General features: G+C 44.3%; 1 protein-coding gene across 1 annotated transcript in view; it reads right to left on the reverse strand.

Moving 5' to 3' along the window:
- Nucleotides 1–285: 285 nt before the first annotated feature.
- The window catches only part of LOC143276053 (uncharacterized), a 191,290-nt gene continuing 164,764 nt past the window's right edge, over nucleotides 286–26,811 (reverse strand). Inside the window, exons 3-10 of the mRNA XM_076580439.1 lie at nucleotides 20,068–20,254; nucleotides 18,684–18,779; nucleotides 16,979–17,140; nucleotides 13,408–13,533; nucleotides 11,311–11,454; nucleotides 9,967–10,043; nucleotides 3,001–5,287; nucleotides 286–2,952 (exon numbers count right to left, since the gene is read on the reverse strand). Of these exons, the coding sequence (XP_076436554.1) occupies nucleotides 562–2,952; nucleotides 3,001–5,287; nucleotides 9,967–10,043; nucleotides 11,311–11,454; nucleotides 13,408–13,533; nucleotides 16,979–17,140; nucleotides 18,684–18,779; nucleotides 20,068–20,254 (5,470 nt within the window). The 3' untranslated portion in view covers nucleotides 286–561. The remainder of the gene's footprint in view (nucleotides 2,953–3,000; nucleotides 5,288–9,966; nucleotides 10,044–11,310; nucleotides 11,455–13,407; nucleotides 13,534–16,978; nucleotides 17,141–18,683; nucleotides 18,780–20,067; nucleotides 20,255–26,811) is intronic.

Below are 26,811 nucleotides of genomic sequence, written 5' to 3' on the forward strand. Positions count from 1 at the left end.
GTGTGGGGGGCGAGGGAGGTGGAGTGGGGTGGGGGTGGAAGAGAAGCATCTAACACATAAAGTAATCGTTACGTGACAAAAATATCATGCAGCGGTTGTTTAGAAAAACAAAACAAACAAAAACCCAAAAAAACCAACAACGAAAGACATACAAAATTATTTCAAAAAAGGGGAATCAGGTCAAAAACAAAGAAAACAAAGCCACAAACACAAGTTCAAAGAACAAAGAACAAGGGGGTACGCCAGAACAAAAAAAACAAACAAAACAAACTTGGATGATTTACGAAAAGAATGCCAAACATTAACAAGACTCAGATGACTAGAAATAATCCTCTTTGGATCATAACTAATGAACTACCAAAAAAGAGAAGTTTATATCATGTAAAAAGCGTTGTTGTTTCTGTAAACCTAAAAGCATTACAATGCGTTTTGGGATGGATGTTTCACTGTGAGGTGACAAAAACAGGTATACAAACATCCGTTAATTGTGTTTGGAAAAGAACCACACACAAAAAAGAACCATGTTCAATAGACGCGTTAACTGTGACGTAATGCATGATGTCACTGGGCACTCTTGACGTCAGCAGTGGTGTCTGAAGTCTCGCCATTGAGGCCGTTGGTCTGCGGTGTGCTGTCCAGCTCAGCCTCAGTGGTGGTGGTGGTGGTGGTGGTGGTCTTCTGCTTCAGCGGGTCCCCGGACTTGGACGTGCAGCTGACAGAGGTGGTGGTGGTTGTCTCCCGTGACGACGTCTTCCTGACAACGGTTTCCACGGATATGACATCATCTTTCTTGACCTGGGCCTTGTCGTTGTCCTCGAGGGACAGGGCCGTTTTGGGGTCGGGGCTTTTACGGTCCTGATCACTTTTAGGTGTCCCCCTCCCCGCTTTCATTTCCGACTCGTATTCCTTGAAGTCAAACTTTTTCTCCACTATGTCGTCTTCCATGTCTTCAGGGGCCGGGTCCGTTGCCTCGTCCACCATCTTTTTGGTTTGGGACACTACGGTAGTGACTTGGACTGCTTCTTGGCTAGAGGTCTTTGTTCCTTCTCCCTCCGTCTTTGTTTCTTCTATCTTGGTTATTTTTATCGTTTTTGATTCTTCTGCTTGCAGCTTTGTGGAGTCCTCTGTGGCTTTTCCAGTGTCGTTGACGACTGGTTCTCCCTTTTCTTCTTCTTCTCCTTCTTCTTCTTTTTTTTGTGTGGTATCGTCTTTGTCTGCGTCAGTAGTTTCAGCTTTCTGTGGACTGGAATCTTTCGTTTCGTGTTCGGACTGCACGGTCTTGCTCTCATCCGAAGAATGTTCTGCTTGTGGTTCTGTCGTTGCTGTACTTTCAGGTTTCTCCATCGTTTTACTTTCCGCGGTGTCCACTTTGGAAGTGTCCTCTCTTTTGTCTGCCAGTATTTCCGGTTTCTTGACGATTGTGGGCTGGATGAGTTCCTCCACCACCTCTATCTCCTCCGCTCGGAACTCGATTGATCTGGAAGATTCTTTCTCAGTCGGGGTCTGATCTTCGCTGGCCGGTTCTTTGGCAGAGTCTTCTGTTTTGTGAGCCACTTCCGTGTCTTCTATTTCGTCGACGTCGTCTTCGGTGTTGTTTTCTTTGTCTTCCTCTGCGCCGATCTTGTCTTTGTTTTCTGTGGCCGTGCCTCGTGTCAGTTCTCCTGCGTCACTGGCGTCAGCCTGGTCTTTGACGTCTTTCTGGGTGCTGTCTTTGGCATCGTCCTGTTTGTCCTTGGTGGGTTCAGCGGGTTTGGCTTGGGGGGGCTCTACGGCTTCTTCCTTTGTCGTTGGTGGTTTCGCTTCTTCGTCCTTCTTCTCCACGCTTTCTTTGTCTGCTTGAGTTGGTGCGTCTTTGTCTGGTTTGTCTTCTTCAGTTTCTTTGGCACTCTCCTGGACTTGGCGTGTCTCTTTTTCCTCTTTTCCCTCTTCTTCTTCTTCTCCCTCCTCCACCTTCTTTGTCTCTTCTCCGGGCTTTGCTTCTTCTTCCTGTGGTTTCGTTTCCGCCTCGCTAGGTTCTTTTACGGCGTGTGTTAATTCCACGCTCTCCTTCGTTACAGCCACTACTGTCTCTGCGGCACCGGCGCCTTCTGATGACGGAACCTCTTGTCCGGCGGTTTCGACCTCCTTGACTACGGCTTCAGTGGTTTCAGCTTTTGCTTCAGAGGCTTTTTCTGTTTCTGTTTCCTGTGAGCCTTCTTCACTTCCGCCTTCTTCCGCTGTTTGGCTCTTGGAGTCTTCTTGAGCTGGTTTTGGAGCGTCTTTCTCGACAGTAACGATCGTCTCTTCTTTGTCTGACTCCTTGACTGTTGCCTTGTCCGTGTCACTGGCTTTGTCTTTGTTCTCTTCAGCCTCCTTCACCTCTTCTACTTTTGTTTCTGCGTCTTGTTTCTGCGTCTCTTCTTCTTCTTCTTCTTTTTCGGTCTCGGAGGGGGCAGCGTCTTTTTTCTCCACTTCGACTTCTTCTTTTTCTCCTTCTTCTTCTTCTTTCTGCACGGTGCTGTCTTCTGTTACTTTGTCTGCACCCTCTACCTGTTCGTCTTCTTTGTCTGTCTGAGGGTTTTGGTTGATGTCTATGACCGGCTGTTCGGACGGTCCGGGTTTCCCTTCCTGTTCGGCATCTACTTCGCCTTCTTCTCCCTTGTCTTTGTCAGCAGCTGGTTTTTCTTCTTTTTCTTCTTCTTTGTCTGCAGCTGGTTTTTCTTCTTTTTCTTCTTCTTTGTCTGCAGCTGGTTTTTCTTCTTCTTTGTCTGCAGCTGGTTTTTCTTCTTTTTCTTCTTCTTTGTCAGCAGCTGGTTTTTCTTCTTTTTCTTCTTCTTTGTCTGCAGCTGGTTTTTCTTCTTTTTCTTCTTCTTTGTCTGCAGCAGGTTTTTCTTCTTTGTCTGCAGCAGGTTTTTCTTCTTTGTCTGCAGCAGGTTTTTCTTCTTCTTTGTCTGCAGCAGGTTTTTCTTCTTTGCCTGCAGCAGGTTTTTCTTCTTTTTCTTCTTCTTTGTCTGCAGCAGGTTTTTCTTCTTTGTCTGCAGCAGGTTTTTCTTCTTTTTCTTCTTTGTCTGCAGCAGGTTTTTCTTCTTCTTTGTCTGCAGCAGGTTTTTCTTCTTCTTTGTCTGCAGATGGTTTTTCTTCTTTCTGTGCAGATGGTTTTTCTTCTGTTTCTTCTTTGTCTGCAGCCGGCTTTTCTTCTTTGTCTTCTTCTTTGTCTGCAGCTGGTTTTTCTTCTGTTTTTTCTTCTTTGTCTTCGTCTGCTTTGTCTTCCTCTTTGTCTGCTGTCGCTTTCTCTTCTTCTTTGTCTTCAGCTAGTTTTTCCTCTGTTTTGTCTGCAGTTGTTATTTCAGCATCTGCTGTGTCTTTGTCGTCTTTGGTTTCTCCTGTTTCTTCTTTTGTGTCATCTGGTTTCATTTGTTCAGAGTCATCTTTCTCAGTATCTTTCGCTTGTGTTTCTTCGGCTTTGTCTGGTTCTGTTTCTTCAGCGGTTCCAGTGGTTTCTGTTTTTGTGGCTTCCTTCGTGTCTTCCTGTTCATCGGTTTCCTGATCTCCGGTTTGATCAGCCGTGGGTTGTTCTTGAGGTGTGCTGGCTTCTGCTTTCTGTGTCTCTTCTTCTTCCTCTGTGGGTTTTTCTGGACTGGGCACAAGTGTGGCCTCTTTGGACGTTTCTACGGTGACTTTTTCTTCTTCTTCTTCTTCGGGTTTGGAGGATTCAGTTGTCTCCACTGTCTCAGTGAGGGTTTCTTCTTGGCTGGTTTGCGGTTTTTCTGTCGTTTCAGTGACGCGTGCCTGCGTTGATTCCGTCGCTTGTTCTTCTGCTTCTTCTTCCACTTTCTGGTCAACTGCTGAGTCGTCTTTTGCTTCTTCTTTTCCTTCTTCTTCTTCTTCTTCCGCTGACTCTTTCTTCTCTGTGTCTTCTGTTTTCTGGCTTTCAGTTTTCTGTGTGGCTGTCGGCTGTATGGCTTCCTCGCTCACCTCAAGTTTCGTGTCTGTTTCTGCTTCAGCTGCTGGTGATGCTTCCTTTCCTGGCTCTTCTGCTTCGCCTGTTTGTTCTTCTTGTTCTCCTTCTTCTTTCGCCTTGTCTTTTGCGGCTGAGTCTTCGTCTTTTGGTTTCTCTTCTACTGCAGATTCCTTTTCTTCTGCTTCTTCTTCTTCCTCTTCTTCTGCCTTGTCTTTCGTGGCAGAGTCTTTGTCCTTAGAATCATCTTCTACTGCAGATTCCTTTTCTTCTTCTGGCACGGCTTTTGCTTCCTCTTTCTCTTGTTTCGTTGTGGTGGTCTCCTGTTCTGATATACTTGCGTCTTCCTTTGTACCAACCTCTTCTGTCGGTGCATCGGCGACTGGAGGTTTGACTCCGCTTTCACTTTTGTCCACTTTTGTTGCTTCGATGATCTCCTCGACCGCTTCTTCCACTTCTTCTTCCTTTTTGCTTTCTTCTTGTGTGGGGGATGGGACGGTTTGAGTCTTGGTCTGGGTGCTGTCAGTGGTCTCTGTTGTGATCGCTGCGTCAGTTTCGTCTTTTTTTACTTCCGAGTCTGCTGGTTCTTGAGCTGGTTCTTTGGCGGTGACTGGTGAGACCGTTTCCGTGGTGGTCTCGGCTTCTTCATCTGCAGGAGCAGCTCCTGCAGTGTCTGTTTCGTCTGTTTCCTCCTTGGCGTCTTCTCCAGGAGAGGCTTTTGCATCTTCTGCCTCTTCCTCCTGCTTTGTTTGATCTTCTTTTGGTTTCTGTTCTTCAGCAGATGTGACCATGGACGGAGTTTCGCTGTCGTCTTGTGCTACGTCTTTGGTTTCTTGTAGAGAAGCCTTGTCAGTTTCCTCTGAACCCTCTCCCCCTTCTTCTTCTTCTTCTTCTTCTCCCTTCTCTACTTCCCTCTCCTCTTCCTTCTCCCCTTCTTCCTCCCCTCCTTCTTCTCCCGCTTCTGTGCCCTCTTTCCCTTCCTCCTCCTTCTTAGCTACTTCTACAGGTTCCTGCTCTATCTCTTTGTCTTCCACCCTGTCCTCTTCCTGCTGCCCCTGGGGCTTTCCCTCCACCACCCCTTTCTTACTGGGAACCAAGGCCTCCTCCACTACCTCCCTGATCTGACTGCGGGGGGAAGGGGGACCGCTATCTTCTGCCGTGCTCTCCTGGGCTTTGGACGCGATAGGGGCTGGTGGGGGGGCCTGGGCCGCTACGGCAGACGCGGAGCTTTTCTGCAAGGGTTTCTCTTTCTCCGGGGTGACGTCAGAAGCGGGTTTGGGCATTTCGGGCCGAGGGGCGACGGGAGGGCGGAAGTCCGAGGCCTGGCGACGTGGGGTTGGCAGGCCGGTTCTGTGGAGAAAAGGGGACGCAGTGCGCCTGTTCAGTGTTCAAGTCTACACGTACCTGACCATCATATAGCAGTTCTGAAAAACCAAAAAAGCCAAGCCCACATTGTTTGTTTACATACTACGCAACCAACCACGTTAAAAATAAAACCCTTCAAAAACCCTCCACCATTTCCATACAACACCCCCTAAAAAAAAACAATATGATTAAACAATTCTGAAATCCCTTCGTGTAAAACCGAAAAAAGTATAACACCCACACACTCAACATGAGACAGACATCAAACCGAACCAGGTACATCATACCTTCGTTCATATTAAAAAAAAAAAATCCATTTATTAATCCTCGGTAGAAGAAAACCGGAAGGAAACGAAATGTTGGCACTGTGTACAGAAGAACGGTGACAGTAGAAGAACAAGGACTCACAGCAGACAAAGGACCAAGACATGAAGAAAGACAGTACAATTATGAACACAGGAACGACCAACGTTTTGGCTCTGCAGGGAAAAGTTTATTTGGAAACCAGTTGCACAAAATCTGCGAAGAAATTGAAAGAAAAAAAAAAAAAAAAAGCCATGACAATCTCACTGATTCAATGATCGAGTATGATTGCTTTTACAATTATCACACAGCAACAAACGATACCAAAATTACAACGTTGTTGAAACTGTTTTACTTTACACTACAGAGTTATATATTACACGTTTAAAGCAAAGCCACACTATATTTTGTAGATAATAAGTGTTCTGTTTTTCTTCTGACAGTAAATTATACGAAAATATAAACATACATTTTGTTATCTTTTGTCTTTTCCAAATTTCATTTGAAATGTTTGCAAGTTGATTGTTCAGACAGATCATATATTCTCAACTTATACTGTACTCCAGCACCTCAGCAGAAAATGCTTTCAGGGTAAAATATGTCATTCAAACATCTCCTGTGGACGTGTTCAAAATAATCCACCAAACCAAAGCATGAGAGACGTAATGTTACAAAGAATTGCTCCACACAGCTTCAATACCGACCAAAAAATCAAAACTATTGTAGGAATTGGAATGCTAATGATGTTAACTGGAAGAGAAATTCTGCACCATCCGAATCAAAGAACTAACTGACCAACACTCATCATGCTGTTGATTCCTTGGTGATCTCGAAGCCTGGTCTTCAGTAGACAATGAAAAAGGAACCTCAGTGTGCTACATCTACCCTGACAATGAAACAAGAACCTCACTGTGCTATATCTATCACGTTCAAACATCAGTGAAGCAAGTACATGATGGTATGGTTTGACAGCTGTACGTCATGATATTCATGCAATCTTCAACGAGTATAGGCCATCTACAGATTCATCGCTATTCAAAACGTGTTCGATGTCCTCACGTATAAGCGGATATGTATGTCTTCTTCGGCAAACGTTAAAGGCAATAACCATTGAAACTGTTCACTGTGAAAAAAAGGCCGAACAATCTCCATAAAAAAAACCTAGACAGACACCAGAAGGAAAAGTCTGACAGTAGGATTGCCGAATAATAGACAGGTGTCTCTGAGAAAGTAGAGTGATGATTACAACTGACCCTATTCTATCATTTTACCCCAGCTCAAATGAACAACTTCTGTCTGCCCTGAGCCTTCAGATAACTGAAGCCACTCAGAACTAATCAAAGAGTAAATGTACATAATGTGCTAACGCATGCAAGTGAAACAGCAAATTCCTTGATTCCTTGATTAATTTAAAAAAAGAATGAAAGAAGAAGAAAGAAAAAAAGAACACCGAGTGGGAAGATTCTGTACCCTGGATTGTCTGGACTATGTGAGGACAATTATGTACAACGGAGAGGCTATGTGAGAATAATTATGTACAACTGAGAGAGAAAGCGTGCAGCTGCTATGTGACTATGTGTCGTGCTAGGCTGCTAACTCAGAACAATGAGTTTTTATCTAATCTTCGTTGTTTCTTGACTTTTCTTCCATCATTCAACCTTCATGATACGCTGTGTGATTCACAAAGCAGTCCTGGTTTACTGAGCAAGATCTTTCCTCAAGCAAGCTGACACAAATTCTACGCATCTCACAGAATGCAGCAATACTTGAAAAGTAATTTTAAATGTGAAGTGTATGGTTATAATTCTGATTTTGGCATGTTCTGCTGTGTACAGAACGATCGTACTGAAGTCACAATTCATATCACTTCAGTTCGCGAAAAGAAATCTGTATGGAATACGAATACCTAGATTTAGATTTTACCAACTGTTATCCTTCATGTTATATGTTTTATTGCTGTTCTTTCCTGTCTGCAATAAGAACAAAACAGCAACAACATCCAATGCTGGAAATGACTGAAGACAGTGTAACACTGTAGACTGCAAGAAAAGAAATGAAAGACGAAGCAGTGCAATACCCTTTTGTTAACCGATGTACAACACGAAGCACAGAAATCACAACCCTTTTAAGACATGACCCTGCTGGGCGTGGTTCAGCAACAGCAGACACTGTTGCACCAAGTCAGCAGAGTAACAGAAGTGCCTGTTTGTAATAAATCCATACAGTGAGATATTAACTTCATTCCAAGTTCCCTAAAGAAGTAGATTATAATACATATCGACATATATGAGTCATCTTCCATTACAATTTATACGATTAGCATTCATGAACAGATGGCATGACTTCTGCCCTTAACGCTTTCCAATGGATTAGGACATTCCTAATGACTTTCAAAACAACAGGTAAGATTAACCCTAAGGATCTTAAGACCTATGCGATAAGAGTTTATACATTTCGTTGTCAAAGAAGAAATTTCACCGTCGTGACATTATCAAAAGGACCCCGATCATGTATCGATTCTCTGAACAAACTCTCATACAGTGTACAGGCTCCGTAAGCAACCTTACTTAATTTCAATTATGCCCTATTTTCTATTCGGGTTCATCTGCTTTTGAATAATCAAGGACTCTATCTCTTCTTTGTTTTTATCAGTTACTTAAAAACCCCCACAAAAAATGACACTGGTTCTGCACACCATCACTTTGATTCTGACCTTATATTTGGGCAAGCCTCGTTCTCTGACCATATGAATACAAGGAACAGAATATTACATCGCCATCACCAACCGTTTTACACACGCGTCCAAACAGTCACAAGTGATATGCAACATATTATTTGTCTTTTGTTTTTATTTGTATATAAAATGTAAAATAGCTACAGAAAATATCAAGCCGCGTTACAAATACTACATCAAGAAAACCTGTGAAATGTCAGCTTTGAAAGTGTCATGTCTCAGCAAACACTTCAACACATGGAAACAAACAAGTGTATCCACAATGTTGGAAATGGCGGAACACGTGGTGGGTGAATTCGATCACTCAAAATGTGATCATCAATAAGGACCAATCATCATGAATACCGGAACCGGAAGCACAAAAAAAAAAAGAAGAAAGAAGAAAGAGAGAGCTGTGGGAGAAAGCACTACTGTCTGACCTCTCCGATGAAGGTCAGACCGACAACACGAGGGTCAAGGTCAACATCAAAAGTGAACACATTTTTGTCCCTGTTGGGAGCAGCAGAAATAGGGGGGTGGTGAGATTGTAGAATACAACACGATTATGAAGATAGCAACACCACGAAACAGCGATCTGCTTATAGCCCAGGTGAGGAAAAGACTGAAGATAATTATGAAAGACAACACTAGACTCCACGACCTTCCAGAGAACCACAAAGATGGAACCAGACTATACAGCGCAGGACATGATGTAACTCACACAGATCAGGAAGAAAAAGCCCCCAACTAAACCCTTTCTGAATACAACGAGACTTTAACCAGGTCTGATAATACACAGTCAGAACGACTACACCAAGAAATAGGGGAACTTCCTGAAAATGGTTAAGCAAAAAAGTTGTTACTTAGAAAAAAAAAAAAAAAAAAAAAAGACTGGAAAGAATCAACACAGGCTAAAACAAACCTTGAAAAAAATGTCATCACAAAAAAAAAATGACTGGAATGTCAAGACTACCGTATACACACCTGAAGAAAGTTAGTGTAGGAACCAAAACAAGGAACTAGACAGGAAACATTCAAAAAGACAATCCTCTGACGATCAGATCAAGGAACAACAACTAGATCGATAACCTAGACAGAGCATCCCCCAAAAAGAGCGATCACCTCGAAAAGCGTGCCTAGATTTCAAAACCACAAAACTAGACACCCCCGTTCTAGAATGCCTGCCCCCTTGAATACTACATGAACAGCCTGCCCCTTGAATACTACGTGAACAGCCTGCCCCTTGAATACTACGTGAACAGCCTGCCCCTTGAATACTACGTGAACAACGTATCTAGACAGACAGAAAGAGAGAGATAGACACACACACACAGAGAACACAGAAGAGCTAGAGAGACATAAACGAGAGCGGGCTAGACGGATCTAGCACCTCCTCCTGCCTAGACGGGGGGGTTTAGCGGGCGGCTAGAATCTCTAAGAGAGACCGGGGGCGGCGCAGCGGCGGGATAGGGGGGTGGGGGGGGGGGGGGGAGTGAGGAGGAGGTCTCGCTCCTGGCTAGACAAGGGTCTAGCGATGCATCGCTAGCTAGCTAGCTAGCTAACTAGCGAGACGGGGCGGGTGCGGGCCTAGTTCTGGCTAGTGGCGGCCAGGTATTTGACCAGCCCGGGGGGCGGGTCGGTGCCTGACCTGCTCTCCTCGGTTTCCAGCAGCTTGCGGTAGGCGGCGATCTCCAGCTCCAGGGACAGCTTGGCGTCCATCAGGGTCTGCAGGAACCACACACACACAGACACACACACACACACAAACACAGAGACGCACACACAGACGGACACAGGGAACACACGCGTGGACAGACAGGGAGACACACGGACAGTACACATAGACATACGGACAGACAGACACAAGCGTGGACAGACACACAGACACAGACTCAGACTCACACACACACACACACACACACACACACACACACACACACACACACACACACACACACACACACACATATACACACGCGTGGACACAAACACACGGACAGACACACAGACCAGACAGGCGTCAAACACGCACGGAAACGCGCGCGCACAGACAGACACAGACACAGACACACACGTAGACACAGACACAGACACGCACACCATCGAGCACTTGTAAGCAAATGGTTGATAAGGGGTTTGAAGACATTTTGTCCCAGCACATTCACAAGCTGTCATGCGCAAACTCTCTCTCTCTCTCTCTCTCTCTGTGCATCTATCACACAACCCCAACATACCCCCGCCCCCCTTCCCCTCCCCGCCACACACACACATACACCCAAAATCCAAAGCATGCACAGATAGCATCCGGTTCTTCCCCTTACACACATAGTACTTAACCCCGCCTCCCCCCACCCTCCACGCCCTCCATCCCCCACACTCACTATGTCCTATCTAACATCCAGGTCACACTCTCGCGCCCAACCCCTAACCAATCCACTCTCCCACACACACTCCCTCACACACACACACACACACACACACACACACACACACACACACACACAACGCCACCACTCGCCTCTCTCTCTCACACGCACATACAGACACCTCTCTCACACACATACAGACACCCGCCCCAATCCTTACCCCCACTTCTGACAACATCTTTCACTTCCATACCCACACATACCCAACACCTCTACACCCCACACCTCCCACCCCCCATCACACACACACACACACACACACACACACATGCACACACAACGCCACCACACTGTCTCTGTCTCTCTGTCTCTCTCTCTCTCTCACACACACACACGAACACCCAACCCCCCACACACCCCCACTCCATCACACACACGCACACACAACCCCCCTCCCACCCAGGCCCCCAACCCCCCCAACACACACACACACACCCTCCACACCTTCTCTCCCCCCCCTCACCCCTCTCCCCCCTCCCACACACGCCCCCCCCACCAACACCCCTCCCCCACCATCACCCTCACCCTCCCCCCCCCCCCCACACACAGAGACGACAGACACATACCTGCAGCTCCACCAGCATGGCTTCCATCTCTGCCCGCAGCTTGTTCATTTCCTCCTTCAGCTGGTTGACCTCCAGGGTATGCTCCTGCTCCTTCTGCTCCATCTCCCTCAACAGGTCCTGGTACTGCTTCTCCAGCTGGGCGTTCTGCAAGCCACGGAGGTAGGAGATAAGAGACAGCGTAGAGTTATATGATAGTCAGTCGTGTCCGACTTATGACCATCAGAACAGCAGAGGAGGCAACTACTGTTTTGACTATTTGGGCTAGAATTTGATTATAGTGGAGAGTGTCTTGCCCAAGTTACGTCCCCACACTCTCTCGGCCAAGAGGGTTTTAGGACAGTCGGCGTTGGGATGGTTCCCAAAGGCCAACTTGCCCACATGGCTGCAGCACTAAGAGCCAGTGCAATTCTGCCTCCTAGTTTGAGAGTCATAGTCCTTCACAAAAGACTTAAGCTGTAAATGATTTCCCATTGACTGGAGAAACTATTGATGATACAGCTCTCACTTTGCTGTTGGCCCAAATGTAAACTTTTGTCAATCTGTGATATAAGCTGAACATGCTAGGCATTACAATACAATACGTTACATTACAAAACAGCATAGAGTGGAATGAAAAGCAATGGAACAGAACAGAATATCTTCTTCTTCTTCTTCTTCGCTCGTGGGCTGCAACTCCCACGTTCACTCGCATGAACACGAGTGGGCTTTTACGTGCATGACCGTTTTAACCCCCGCCATGTAGGCAGCCCTACAGAAAATAATGCAGTGCAATCCAATACAATATAGAATAGAATATAAAACAGTACAATGCAATGCAATGCAAGACAATGCAATACAATACAATACAAAAAAATACAATAGAAATCAGTGAAATGCAATACGCTGCTATGCAATGCGACACAATAGAAAATACGATACAATGCAATGCATTACAATGCAATACAATGCAATGCAATGCAATGCAATACGATACAAGATAAGATGCAATACAATGTAGTGCAATACAATGCAATGAAATACAAGATACGATACAATGCAATGCATAACAGTGCAATACAATGCAATGCAATACGATACAAGATAAGATGCAATACACTGTAGTGCAATACAATGCAATGCAATACAAGATACGATGCAATGCAATGCAATGCATTACAATACAATACAATGCGATGCAATACGATACAAGATAAGATGCAATACAATGTAGTGCAATACAAATGCAATGCAATACAAGATACGATACAATGCAATGCATTACAACGCAATACAATGCGATACAATACAAGATAAGATGCAATACAATGTAGTGCAATACAATGCAATGCAATACAAGATACGATGCAATGCAATGCATTACAATGCAATACAATGTAATGCAATACGATACAAGATAAGATGCAATACACTGTAGTGCAATACAATGCAATGCAATACAAGATACGATGCAATGCAATGCATTACAATACAATACAATGCGATGCAATGCGATACAAGATAAGATGCAATACAATGTAGTGCAATACAATGCAATGCAATACAAGATATGATACAATGCAATGCATTACAACGCAATACAATGCGATACAATACAAGATAAGATGCAATACAATGTAGTGCAATACAATGCAATGCAATACATTACAATGCAATGCAATGCATTGCAATGCAATACAATGTACTGCAATACGATACAAGATACGAAACGATACGATACAATGCAGTGCAGTGCTATGTGATACAACCCACCCCAACACATTACAATACAGTACAGTACAATAAAGTACAATACAGATTAGTGCAGTACAGCAGAGAACAGTACTGCAAAAATACAGTACCACACAGTACACATACACGGTGAGAGACATCTCACCCCTAACACCCCCAAACCGCACGAACACATATATACATACACACTTATACACATATGCACGCATTCACACACGTACGTACATACATACATACACGTGTATACACTCACACACAGAAACACACGCAAAGACATGGACACAGACTCGCAGAAACACAGACACTGACACGGATACAGACACACACACACACACACACACACACACACACACACACGCACACACGTACCCTGGCCTCCAAATCAGCCATCCTGATCTTGAAGTCGTTGAGCATCTTGTGCAGCTTCTTGGTCTCCTCGCGGGCGTGAGTCACCTCCATGTTCTGCTTGGTGGCTCCAGTGCGGAACTCTTGTACCTGGGGGCACACGGAGAGAGAGAGAGTGGGGATGCAACACTTTGCTATAGACCCGACGTTAACACAATACAATACAATACAATACAATGCAATACAATACAATACAATACAATACAATACAATGCAATGCCACAATATAATACAATACAATAAAACACAGTTTCAGTTTCAGTTTCAGTAGCTCAAGGAGGCGTCACTGCGTTCGGACAAATCCATATACGCTACACCACATCTGCCAAGCAGATGCCTGACCAGCAGCGTAACCCAACGCGCTTAGTCAGGCCTTGAGGAAAAAAAAGAAAAGAAAAAAAAAGGTGAATCAATGATAGATAAGCTTACACAAATAAATAAATAAATAATAAATAATAACTATAATGTCAACAACAAAAAAAAAAAAAAAAAAAAAAAAGCAAATAGATGTAAAACATTAAGACACACATTCACATATACACCCACACATGCATAACAGATATGCACCGAACACAATGCCACAATACAATGCAAAACGATAAAATACAGTGCAATACAATACAATACAATGCCACAATATAATACAATGTAACACAATGCCACAACACAACACAATACAATACAATACAGTGCCACAATACAATACAATACAATACCATGCCACAATGCAATACAATAAAATACAATGCAAAACGATACAATACAATACAGAACGATACAATACAATACAATAAAATACAATGCAGAACAATGCAATACAATACAATGCAATGCACGGTACAATACATTACAGTACGATACAGTGCCACAATGCAGTACAATACAATACAATGACACAACACAATACAATACAATACAATGCAGAAAGATACAATACAATACAATACAACGCAATGCCAAAATACAATGCAATACAATACAATAAAATACAATGCACACGATACAACACAACACAATACAATACAAATGCAATGCCATAATACAATACAATACAATACCATGCCACAATGCAATACAATACAATACAATGCAGAACAATGCAATACAATACAATGCAATGCAGAACGACACGGTACAATACAATACAGTACGATACAATGCCACAATGCAGTACAATATAACACAACGCCACAATACAACACAATACAATACAATGACACAACACAATACAATACAATGTAATGCAGAAAGACACAATACAATACAACGCAATGCCAAAATACAATGCAATACAATAAAATACAATACAAATGCAATGCCACAATGCAGTACAATATAACACAACGCCACAATACAACACAATACAATACAATGACACAATACAATACAATACAATACAACGCCACAATACAACACAATACAATACAATGACACAACACAATACAATACAATACAATGCAGAAAGACACAATACAATACAACGCAAAGCCAAAATACAATGCAATACAATACAATAAAATACAATGCAGAACGATACAACACAACACAATACAATACAATGCAATGCCACAATATAATACAATACAATACAATGACACAACACAATACAATACAATACAATACAATAAAATACAATGCAGAACGATACAATACAATACAAATGCAATGCCACAATATATTACAATAAAATGCAATGCCACAATACAATCCAATAGAATGCAGAACAATGCAATACAATACAATGCAATGCAGAACGACACGGTACAATACAATACAGTACGATACAGTGCCACAATGCAGTACAATATAACACAACGCCACAATACAACACAATACAATACAATGACACAACACAATACAATACAATGTAATGCAGAAAGACACAATACAATACAATACAACGCAATGCCAAAATACAATGCAATACAATACAATAAAATACAATGCACAACGATACAACACAACACAATACAATACAATGCAATGCCACAATATAATACAATAACACACAATGCCACAATACAATACAATACAACACAATGCAATGCAGAACAATACAATACAATGCCACAGCGATGGAACGCACTGCAAATGGAGTCGCAGAAAAAAACAACAAACAACAACAACTACCTTTTGTAACAAAGTCCATTAAGAAAGCGACTCTCCAACAAACAACAAACAAACAAAAAAACCCAGAAACAAACAGAAAACGAAAGCGAACACATCACTGGCACAAACCATAAGATTGTAGGAGGTCTTTGTCTCTCCCAGGAAAGTGTCGAGCTTAGAGTAATAAAATAAACAAACCAAAAAAATCCCAGAAATAACAGAAAACGGAAGATAAAACCACTTGTACCAAGCTAAAGGTTGTAGAAGATCTCCATCCCCCCCCCCCCCCCACCCCCACCCGAAAAAAAGGTATAGAGCTTAGACTTACAAAATGGTTAATGAAGACTGCCAGAAATAACATAAAACGAAAGCAAACGCCATTGGTATCAACCTTAAGGTCGTAGAAGGTCTTCGCCTATCCCTGGAAAAAAGTCGAGCCTACAGTCATAAATGCCATAAATAACTTAAAACGAAAAACAAACACCACTGGTTTCAACTTTAAGGTTATAGGAGAACCCCTTCTCTCTCCAGAAAGTGTGGAGCTTAGAGACATAAAATAAACAAAGAAAACTCCCAGAAAATATTAGAAAACAAACAAGCAAAAAAACAAAAACAAAAAAACCCAAAAAACAAAAACAAAAAACAAGAACAAAAAAACCCAAACAAACAAAACTAAACAAAACGAAAAAAAACCCCAAAAAAAAACCAAAAAAAACCCAAAATACCGCTGGTATCTTCTGCTTCTTCTTCTGCGTTTGTGGGCTGCAACTCCCACGTTCACTCGTATATACGCGAGTGGGCTTTTACGTGTATGACCGTTTTTAACCCGCCATGTAGGCAGCCATACTTCGCTTTCGGGGCTAACCGCTGGTATCAATCAGCCTTAAAGTCGTAGAAGATCTCCATCTCTTCCCAGAAAGTGTAGAGCTTAGTTTCAGTTTTAGTTTCAGTAGCTCAAGGAGGCGTCACTGCGTTCGGACAAATCCATATACGCTACACCACATCTAACAAGCAGATGCCTGACCAGCAGCGTAACCCAACGCGCTTAGTCAGGCCTTGAGAAAAAAAAAGTAAATAAATAATAGATAAATACATAAAAAAGAACTACTATTACTAATAATAATATGTATAAGGCGCAAAAACTTGATGAAGTCAACTATAAGCATGCAAAAAAAAAGAAAGAAAAAAAAAGCAAAAAAAGCTTAGACATATCAAATAAAGAAAGAAAACAGACTTATAAAACAAATTAAAAAAACCCTTCCAGAATTAACAGAAAAAGAAAGCAAAAGCCACTGGTACAAACCTAAAAGTTGCAGAAGATCCGTATCCCCCCCCCCCCCCCCCCCTCCAAAAGTGTAGAAATTAGACTAACATTTAACAGAAAACAAACAGCAAACACAGCAAAAATATACCAACCAAAACCCACCTTGAGGTTGTAGAAGGTCTCCATCTCTCCCCGGATGGTGTCCAGCTTAGAGTCATACTCGCTCTGGATGTCTCGGATGGCCTGGGACAGCTCATTCTTCCAGAACTCGCGGTTCTCAGCTGTGGTGTCCCTGTAGGCCAGGGCTGCCAGCTCCTTCAGCTCCTGGAAGGGGATTGAGGGTTTGTTGTGAAAAAAGGGAAAAAAAGGTGCTTAGCTTGGGAAGGGAGCGAGAAGGGGCAGAGTAGAAAGCAGGAAAGAGAAGTCAAGTGGAGAAGAGAAGAGAAGAGTGGGGGTGTGGTAAGAGCAGGGTAGGGCAGAGAAGGGTGGAATAGAGAAGAGAATAGAGGAGGAGAAAAGAGTACAGTAGAGTAGTGTGGAGTAGAGTGGAATAGAGAAGAGAATAGAGGAGAAGAAAAGAGTAGAGTAGTGTGGAGGAGAGTGAATAGAGAAGAGAATAGAGGAGAGGAGAAGAAAAGAGTACTGTAGAGTAGTGTGGAGTAGAGTGGAATAGAGAAGAGAATAGAGGAGAGGAGAAGAAAAGAGTACTGTAGAGTAGTGTGGAGTAGAGTGGAATAGAGAAGAGAATAGAGGAGAGGAGAAGAAAAGAGTACAGTAGAGTAGGATGGAGTAGGATGGAATAGAGAAGAGAATAGAGGAGGATAAAAGAGTACAGTAGAGTAGTGTGGAGTAGAGTGGAATAGAGAAGAGAATAGAGGAGAAGAAAAGAGGAGAGAAGAGAGGAGAAGACAGGAGAAGAAAAGAGTACAGTACAGTAGTGTGGAGTAGAGTGGAATAGAGAAGAGAATAGAGGAGAGGAGAAGAAAAGAGTACAGTAGAGTAGGATGGAGTATGATGGAATAGAGAAGAGAATAGAGGAGGAGAAAAGGTACAGTAGAGTAGTGTGGAGTAGAGTGGAATAGAGAAGAGAATAGAGGAGGAATAAAAGAGTACAGTAGAGTAGTGTGGAGTAGAGTGGAATAGAGAAGAGAATAGAGGAGAGGATAAGAAAAGAGTACAGTAGAGTAGTGTGGAGTAGAGTGGAATAGAGAAGAGAATAGAGGAGAGGAGAAGAAAAGAGTACTGTAGAGTAGTGTGGAGTAGAGTGGAATAGAGAAGAGAAGAGAATAGAGGAGGAGAAAAGAGTACAGTACAGTAGTGTGGAGTAGAGTGGAATAGAGAAGAGAAGAGATAGAGGAGAAGAAAAGAGTACTGTAGAGTAGTGTGGAGTAGAGTGGAATAGAGAAGAGAATAGAGGAGGAGAAAAGAGTACAGTAGAGTAGTGTGGAGTAGAGTGGAATAGAGAAGAGAATAGAGGAGGAGAAAAGAAAAGAGTAGAGTAGTGTGGAGTAGAGTGGAATAGAGAAGAGAATAGAGGAGAGGAGAAGAAAAGAGTAGAGTAGTGTGGAGTAGAGTGGAATAGAGAAGAGAATAGAGGAGAGGAGAAGAAAAGAGTACTGTAGAGTAGTGTGGAGTAGAGTGGAATAGAGAAGAGAAGAGAATAGAGGAGAAGAAAAGAGGAGAGAAGAGAGGAGAAGACACTAGGAGAAAAGAGTAAAGTAGAGTAGGTTGGAGTAGGATGGTCAGTCAGCTAGCCTGTTACTCAGTCAGTCAGTCAGTCAGTCAGTCAGCTAGCCTGTTACTCAGTCAGTCAGCCAGTCAGTCAGTCAGTCAGTCAGTTCCAGCCAGGGCATTCTGCATGTCTCACCTGCTCGTGGAGAGTCTTGAGGAATTCCAGTTCCTCGGCCAGGGTCTGAGCACGGTTCTCGGCGTCCAGTCTCTGGATGGTCTCGTTGCTCAGGTCCTGCACACACACACACACACACACACACACACACACACACACACACACACACACACACACACACACACACACACACACACATACACATACACATACACACACACGCGTCAGAAATCACTGGTCAAGACTGGGCATGGAATATCAACATCAAGTAGACAGAAAAAAGGAAAATAGAGAAGGAAGGAAAGAAGAGAGAGAGAGAGAGAGAGAGAGAGAGAGAGAGAGAGAGAGAGAGAGAGAGAGAGAGAGAGAGAGGGGGGGGGAACGAGAGAGAGACAGCAACAGAGACAAAGAAGAAGAAGAAGAAGAAGAAGAAGAAGAAGAAGAAGAACACTACATCACTACCACCACCACCACCCCTACTTCTACTACTAGTAGTACTACTACTACCACCACCATGACCACCCAAAGATCGCCCCAGACGAGGACACACACACACACACACACACACACACACACACACACACACACACACACACACATTTTCCCCCGAGAATATTATTAAAGAAAAGATATCGAATCCATCAGCTTGCTATACAAGATCAATAACCTCTACTTTCTTCCGTATAAAACTTGATGCGCTGAAGACAAAGTATAGTAAAAATGTTACATGCATCTGTGGTAAGCAGTTCAGCTTGCATCATTGTTTGTTTCACTGTCAGTAGTTACGTACCTTCTTGCCCACGCATTTCAAAGAGAATAATTATTCTGCAGATGATTTTTGGAAAGTTATTTCTGACGAGGTTCTTATGGTCGAATTTCACAGGCATTAATTCATAGCCCTATTTCTACATTCCTTTAATGTACTTCAGAATTGTGTTATTGGTTTCTGATTATTATCACTATTATTATTATTCAATTGTTACTGTTGAATGTAATTGCATGTTAGTTATGCATTTTTTGGTAGTTTTGTAGTTTTCTACCTTTTCTGTTTTCCTCTTCCCTGCCCCCCTCCACCCCCCCCACCCCTTTTCATTTTTTTTTAATCGTCTAATATCACTGATAGTGAAAAGACACTAAGCTAAAGAACGAACACACACACACACACACACACACACACACACACACACACACACACACTCACAAACAAATGCACACACACACACACACACACACACACACACACACACACACACACACACACACACACTCACAAACAAATGCACACACACACACATACACACAACTACACACACACACATACACACACACACCCCCTCCCCCATCCTCCCCACCCCCCCACCCCCTCCCCCGACACATCCACACACATCCACACACACATACATACCATTCTCAGCTTCTCCAGTTCCTCGTTGAGCCTGTTGAGGTTCTGCTTGTCCCTCTGTCGCTCCGTGTCCAGGGAGTCGTTGGTCCTCCTCAGCATGCGGATCTCAGCCTCCAGGTCCGACACCTGCTGGTTCAACTTGTTGATCACCTCGCGGTCCTGGGAGCGCCACTTCTTGGCCTCGTCCAGCCTGGAAACAGCGATAGGGTAAACTGGGTTAGGTTTAATTAAAGACGAGGCCTGGAAACGGCGATAGGGTAAACTGGGTTATGTTTAACTAAAGGATCCATAAGCTTTTTCTTTTTTTCTGAAACGGGAAGGTTAAATGGGTTAGATTAAAGGACTCATAAACCTCTCACGGTCATCAGGACAGTGAGTTAATTCATCATATCCACTGCGTCTAGGGTTCGGCATGGGAAGGTGAAGTGAAGCACCAACTCCTCTCCTTCCGCCGTTTTAGAACTTCCCCAACACGTCGACAGGAAGATCCGAGTGCTGTTGCTGTTGCCAAAGAAAAAGAAAAGAAAAAGAAAAAAAAGAAAGAAGGTATGAATGGATGTTGTACTCACCGTATTGTTGGAAGAAGACGGAAGCATGGGGAGTGAAATGACAACAACAACAACCATCTCCACTACAACAACATTAACAACAACCACAACAACAGCAACAACAAAAACCACCACCACCACCTCCAAAACAAAAGCAACAACCACAACTACCACAATTACAACCACCACCACCACCACCACCACCACATCAACAACAACAACAACAACAGCAACAACAAACATCAACAAAACGAAAACTATCAACAGAGTTGATTGTAGATGAGGAGCAGCAAGACTTGTTAATACAAATAAAAAATGAAACACTGCACTTACCGTTTACGAAGAGAAGGAAGAAGAGGAAGAGGACACAGAACAACATACAAGCCACACCAGCACATCTACATCTGTTATCTGTTTTATGACTCCTCCAGTCCTCACTATACAATCTACGGTGATGGTGACAGGAACACTTATATAGCGCCTATCCTCGGTCAGAGAACAAGCTCAATGCGCTTAACTCTCTCCATACGAACGGCGAAAGAGACGACGTTCACAGCGTTTCATCCCAATTACCATCATCAAAATATTGCAAGAGGAAGGCTCTTATACTGAAGACGTGAATGTTGACAAAGAATACCACAATTCTGACGACGGAAGCTAAAGGTTGGGTCATTGAGACATCCACTGGACATCCGAGGGGTTTGTGTAGAGGAGAAGAGAGGACTGGCCGTACTGAGTGAGTTAACAAATCGTGGGGTCATTTGCACAACAGGGTGCATACCTGGGTAGAGCCGACTGACTGCTGCCACTGGGCGCACATCATTCGCTTCCTGTCTCATTCAGTCAGGTTTCAGTCACACACATCCCTACACACACACACACACACACACACACACACACACACACACACACACACACACACACACACACACACACACACACACGTGTAACTGTTTATGAGCATAACCGGTTTTTTTTTTCTTCTTTATTTTTCCGCCATGTTGGAAGCCATACTCCGTTTTCGGGGGCGGGGGTGGGTTGTGGGGGTGTGCATGCTGGCTATATCCTTATTATTTTCCATAACTCGCCGGACGCTGACATGGTTCACAGGATCTTTAACGTGCATGTTTGATCTACGTGCGTGAACATATTTTGTATTTCTTTTCATCACAACAGATTTCTCTGTGTGAAATTCGGGCTGCTCTCTCCAGGGAGAGCGCGTCGCTACACTACAGCGCCACCCTTTTTTTTTTTTTTTTTTTTTGTATTTTTCCTGCGTGCAGTTTTATTTGTTTTTCCTATTGACGTGGATTTTTCTACAGAATTTTGCCAGGAACAACCCTTTTGTTGCCGTGGGTTCTTTTACGTGCGCTAAGTGCGTGCTGCACACGGGACCTCGGTTTATCGTCTCATCCGAATGACTAAGACCAGACCACCACTCAAGGTCTAGTGGAGGGGGAGAAAATATCGGCGGCTGAGCCGTGATCCGAACCAGCGCGCTCAGATTCTCTCGCTTCCTAGGCGGACGCGTTACCTCTAGGCCATCGCTCCACATACAGGGGGTTCGGGCACTAGCAGGTCTTATATATGGACCTGGGAGATCGGAAAAAAAAAAAAAAAAAATCTTCATCCTTGTCCCGCCGGGTGCGCCTAAATCAGGACTCTCAGGTGAGAATCCAGCTCTCAAATCATTAGACTACCGCAGGAGAGCAGAACAGATGGGGGGGAATAGATTTTGAGCTACAAAGGACATGCAAAACTACCAGCAAAATTGTGTTGTGCTGTACTGTACAATACCGTAGTTTCGGGGTAATTATCGTTTGTGCAAGTTGTCGTTATGTGAAATCAGATGCTTTGTATTCGGATAATACTCTAAACAGGATTTCATTCACATAATTACAAGTTTGTCATGTTCTGTATAACATTACCACATACATATGTCGCCATGCATCGTTTGCTTTTTGACCATTTTTTTTTTTTTTTTTTCATGGGGATTTTTTTTTGGGAATAAAAATCTTGAAATAAATCTTGAATCTGTCACAGTGCCATCACGCACAGAGCTGAAGCCATGTCCACCTCACGGCTGATCAGAGAGAGTCCGTCTGTCCAGACGTTTCCCCAATATCTGAAGTGTCTGGTGATAAAAAAAAAAAAAAAAAAAAAGGTGGAAAAAAAAAAAAAAAAAAAAAAAAACACCACCCCACGCCCCCACCACCATCTCTCCGTGGTCAGTCTCCATGTGTTCACACCTCACTGCTTTCTCTGTGTTGTCTCGTCCCGTTACTTGATTTATTTTTGTCTGCTTTTGTCTGGCACGCCATCAATGGCTGTCTGTCTGTCTGTCGGTCTATCTGTCTGTCTGTCGGTCTGTCTGTTCAGTTTCCCTTCCTGGCTTCTCTCCACTCTGTCTCTCTCTGTATATAATTATATATGTGTATGAGGGACAGCAGCAGCAGCAGCAGCAGCAGTAGTAGTAGTAGTAGTAGTAGTAGTTGTTGTTGTTGTTTTTGTTGCTTTTTTTCGGTTTCCACTCTGACATTCGATAAGTGTGAAAGTTTTAGAGTTATGCATGCGTGTGAATGACTGGTGCGAAAGCGCTTTGATTTGTCTCTGCACAAGATTCAGCGCTGTATAATAATAATAATAATAATAATAATAATAATAATAATAATAAGTGTTGTGCGTGTGTGTGTGTGTGTGTGTGTGTGTGTGTGTGTGTGTGTGTGTGTGTGCGTGCATGCGTGCGTACGTGCGTGCGTGTGTGTGTGCGTGTGTTGTCTCCCTCAGTGCAGTGTTAGTTTCTCAAGAAGGTGTCTCTGCGTTTGGACAAATTCATACTACGCAGATGCCTGAGTAAGCAGCATAACCCAACGCATTTAGTCAGGCCTTGAGTGCGTTCATACATGTTCATGTGTTTGTGTTTGTATTTGTCTTTCTTTTTCTCACAACAGTGTGAATTTCGGGCTGCTCTCCCCCCAGGTAGAGCGCGTGGCTACACTACAGCGCCATCCATTTTTTTTTCCCCCCTGCGTGCAGTTTTTATTTCTTTTTTTCCTATCGAAGTGGATTTTTCAACAGAAATTTGCCAGGAACAATCCTATTGTTGCCGTGGGTGCTTAGTGCATGCTGCACACGGGATCTCGGTTTATCGTTTTCATCCGAATGACTTTGTTAGAGTATTAATATGTACATTTGGGTATTGTTGGGGAGGGGGATGAATAGTGAGTTGGGGAGCGGCGGGTGGTGGTGGTGGGGGGGGTGGGGGGGTGGGGTGGGGGTGGCGGGGGGAAAATGGGTCAATTGGTATGGGGTTTGGGGGTGGGGGTGAGGGGGGGGGGGGGGTGAAATTTGAAACAAATATCTCAATACAATTACAGGCATGGTGACGTCACCCACACCACCCTTCTCTCTTCGTTCTACGTCAGCACACATTGTCATGGTGAGTGACGTCATCCACACCGACCTTTCTTCTCTCTTCGTTCTAAGTCAGCACACATTGTCATGGTGAGTGACGTCATGCACAGAGTTGAGTTCACGTCATCATTTTTGTATCTTCCTGCAGAGCAAAGCAGAGCACAGACGTCTGATGTCTCTGTTCGTCGCTTCGTCCCGTCCCGTCCCGTCCAGACATGACGTAATCTCTGGGATTTGTCTACCACCATCCTCACCGACCCCTTCTCTCTGTAAATCTTCTCTCCTCAGCAGCATCCTCAACTCCCCCCCCCCCCCAGCCCTCTCCCCTCTCCCCTCCCCTCCCCCCCACCCTCCGTTCTGTTTGCACTGATTCCCCCCCCAACAGCCGCTGTCTCTTTTGAGCTGTCGCTTCATCCCTCTCTGATGGGATTTACTGGTAAGGTTCGTGGGCTGTTTTAGTCACTTTCTCTTTCAGTTTCTTTCTCTCTGTGTCTCTGTCTCTCTGTGTTTTTTTTCCCCCCATCAAGGCCTGACTAAGCGCGTTGGGTTACGTTGCTTGTCAAGGCATCTGCTGGGCAGATGTGGTGTAACGTATATGGATTTGTCCGAACGCAGTGATGCTGATACTGATACTCTCTGTCTTGTTTGTCTCTGTCTCTCTTTCTCTCTCTCTCTCTCTCTCCCACACACACACCTCCCTGTCTTTCTCTTTCTCTGTCTTCCCCGCTTTCCCTCTCCATCTCTCTCTTTTTCTCTGCTTTTCTCTCTCTCTCTCTCTCTCTCTCTCTCTCTTTCACTCTCTCCCTCCGTCTCCCCTTCTTTCTTCTTTTCGTTCTCTCTTTCTGTCTGTTTCTGTTTCTGTCTCTCTTTCTATTCCCATCTCTCTTTCTTTTCTATCTTTCTACTCTCTCTCTCTCTGTCTGTCTCTCTGTCCCTATTTTACCCCTTCTTCACCGTTCTCTATATATAGATCTCTCTCTCCCCCCCCCCCCCCCCGCCCGCCTCTTTCTTTTTTCTTTCTCACCCCCCCCCCCTCTCTCTCTCTTTCTCTCCCCTCTCTCTGCCTCAGTCTCCTTTTCTCTGTCTCTGTCTGTCTGTCTGCCTGTCTGTCTGTCTGTCTCTCTCGTTTTTAGTGACCCAGACTTCCATAGTGACAGAATGACAGCCGTGTTATGAACCAATCACTGGCTACAACAGTAAAAAGTCCGGCGCCAAACCCATTCCATGATGTACGGCGTGTCGTCAGAAAAATAGGGGGGCGGAGGGGAGGGGGGAAGGTGTGGGGGGTAGGGGGGGGGGAAGGGGGGGGAAATGGAACTGGCTGATGTTTGATAGAGTTAGTCATCTCTTCCATGTTATTCAGGCATAAGGGAAAATGGAAGGCTGGGGGGGTGGGGTGGGGTTGGGGGTGGGGGGTGTAGGGTAGAGGGTGGTGGTGGTGGTGGTGGTGGTAGTGGGGGGGGGGGGAGAGGGAGTGGGAAGAAAAAAGGGAGGGAGAAAGAGAGGCAAGGCTGGCTACAGCACCCCCCCCCCCCCCATACCCCCCCCCCCCCCCCACCCCCTACTCTCCCACTACTTCTACACCTCTTCTTCCCTACTCGTCCATCAAATTTCCCCCCTACCCTGTGATGATGATGATGATGATGATGATACTAATAATGATTAATCTGCCAGAAAGTTGGCCTCCTGTCGCTGAACATGAAGAGAGAACGCATCGACCTCTTTGACCGATGCTGAAACAATAGTGAAACGAGGTCAGTGCAGCGTGGCTGAAGTGCATTGACTTCTACTTGTGAAGTTTTCAATGACGTGACTGGTTTTTGCTTTTTGGACAAATGTAATACAGTTCGCGAAGAGGAAGATGTCTAACATTCAGACAAGTGACTGAGTGCTTGACCTGTGAGCTCGATCTGTTCTATCTCAGTGAGGTGACAGCCCTTCACTGACGTCCTGACCTGTAAGCTCTGTGTTATCTCAGTGAGGTGACAGCCCTTCACTGACATCCTGACCTGTAAGCTCTGTCCTGTCTCAGTGAGGTGACAGCCCTTAACTGACGCTCTGACCTGTAAGGTCGATCTGTCCTATCTCAGTGAGGTGACAGCCTTTCACTGACATCCTGACCTGTAAGCATCCTGACCTGTAAGCTCCGTCCTATCTCAGTGAGGTGACGGCCCTTCACTGACGTCCTGACCTGTAAGCTCTGTATTATCTCAGTGAAGTGACAGCCCTTCACTGACATCCTGACCTGTAAGCTCTGTCTTATCTCAGTGAGGTGACAGCCCTTCACTGACGTCCTGACCTGTAAGCTCTGTCCTATCTCAGTGAGGTGACAGCCTTTCACTGACATCCTGACCTGTAAGCATCCTGACCTGTAAGCTCCGTCCTATCTCAGTGAGGTGACGGCCCTTCACTGACGTCCTGACCTGTAAGCTCTGTCTTATCTCAGTGAGGTGACAGCCCTTCACTGACGTCCTGACCTGTAAGCTCTGTCCTATCTCAGTGAGGTGACAGCCCTTCACTGACATCCTGACCTGTAAGCTCTGTCTTATCTCAGTGATGTGACAGCCCTTCACTGACGCCCTGACCTGTAAGCTCTGTCCTATCTCAGTGAGGTGACAGCCCTTCACTGACGTCCTGACCTGTAAGCTCTGTCCTGTCTCAGTGAGGTGACAGCCCTTCACTGACATCCTGACCTGTAAACTCTGTGTTATCTCAGTGAGGTGACAGCCCTTCACTGACGTCCTGACCTGTAAACTCTGTGTTATCTCAGTGAGGTGACAGCCCT

This window comes from Babylonia areolata, chromosome 31 (assembly GCF_041734735.1).
Source record: "Babylonia areolata isolate BAREFJ2019XMU chromosome 31, ASM4173473v1, whole genome shotgun sequence".
NCBI lineage: Eukaryota > Metazoa > Mollusca > Gastropoda > Neogastropoda > Buccinidae > Babylonia > Babylonia areolata.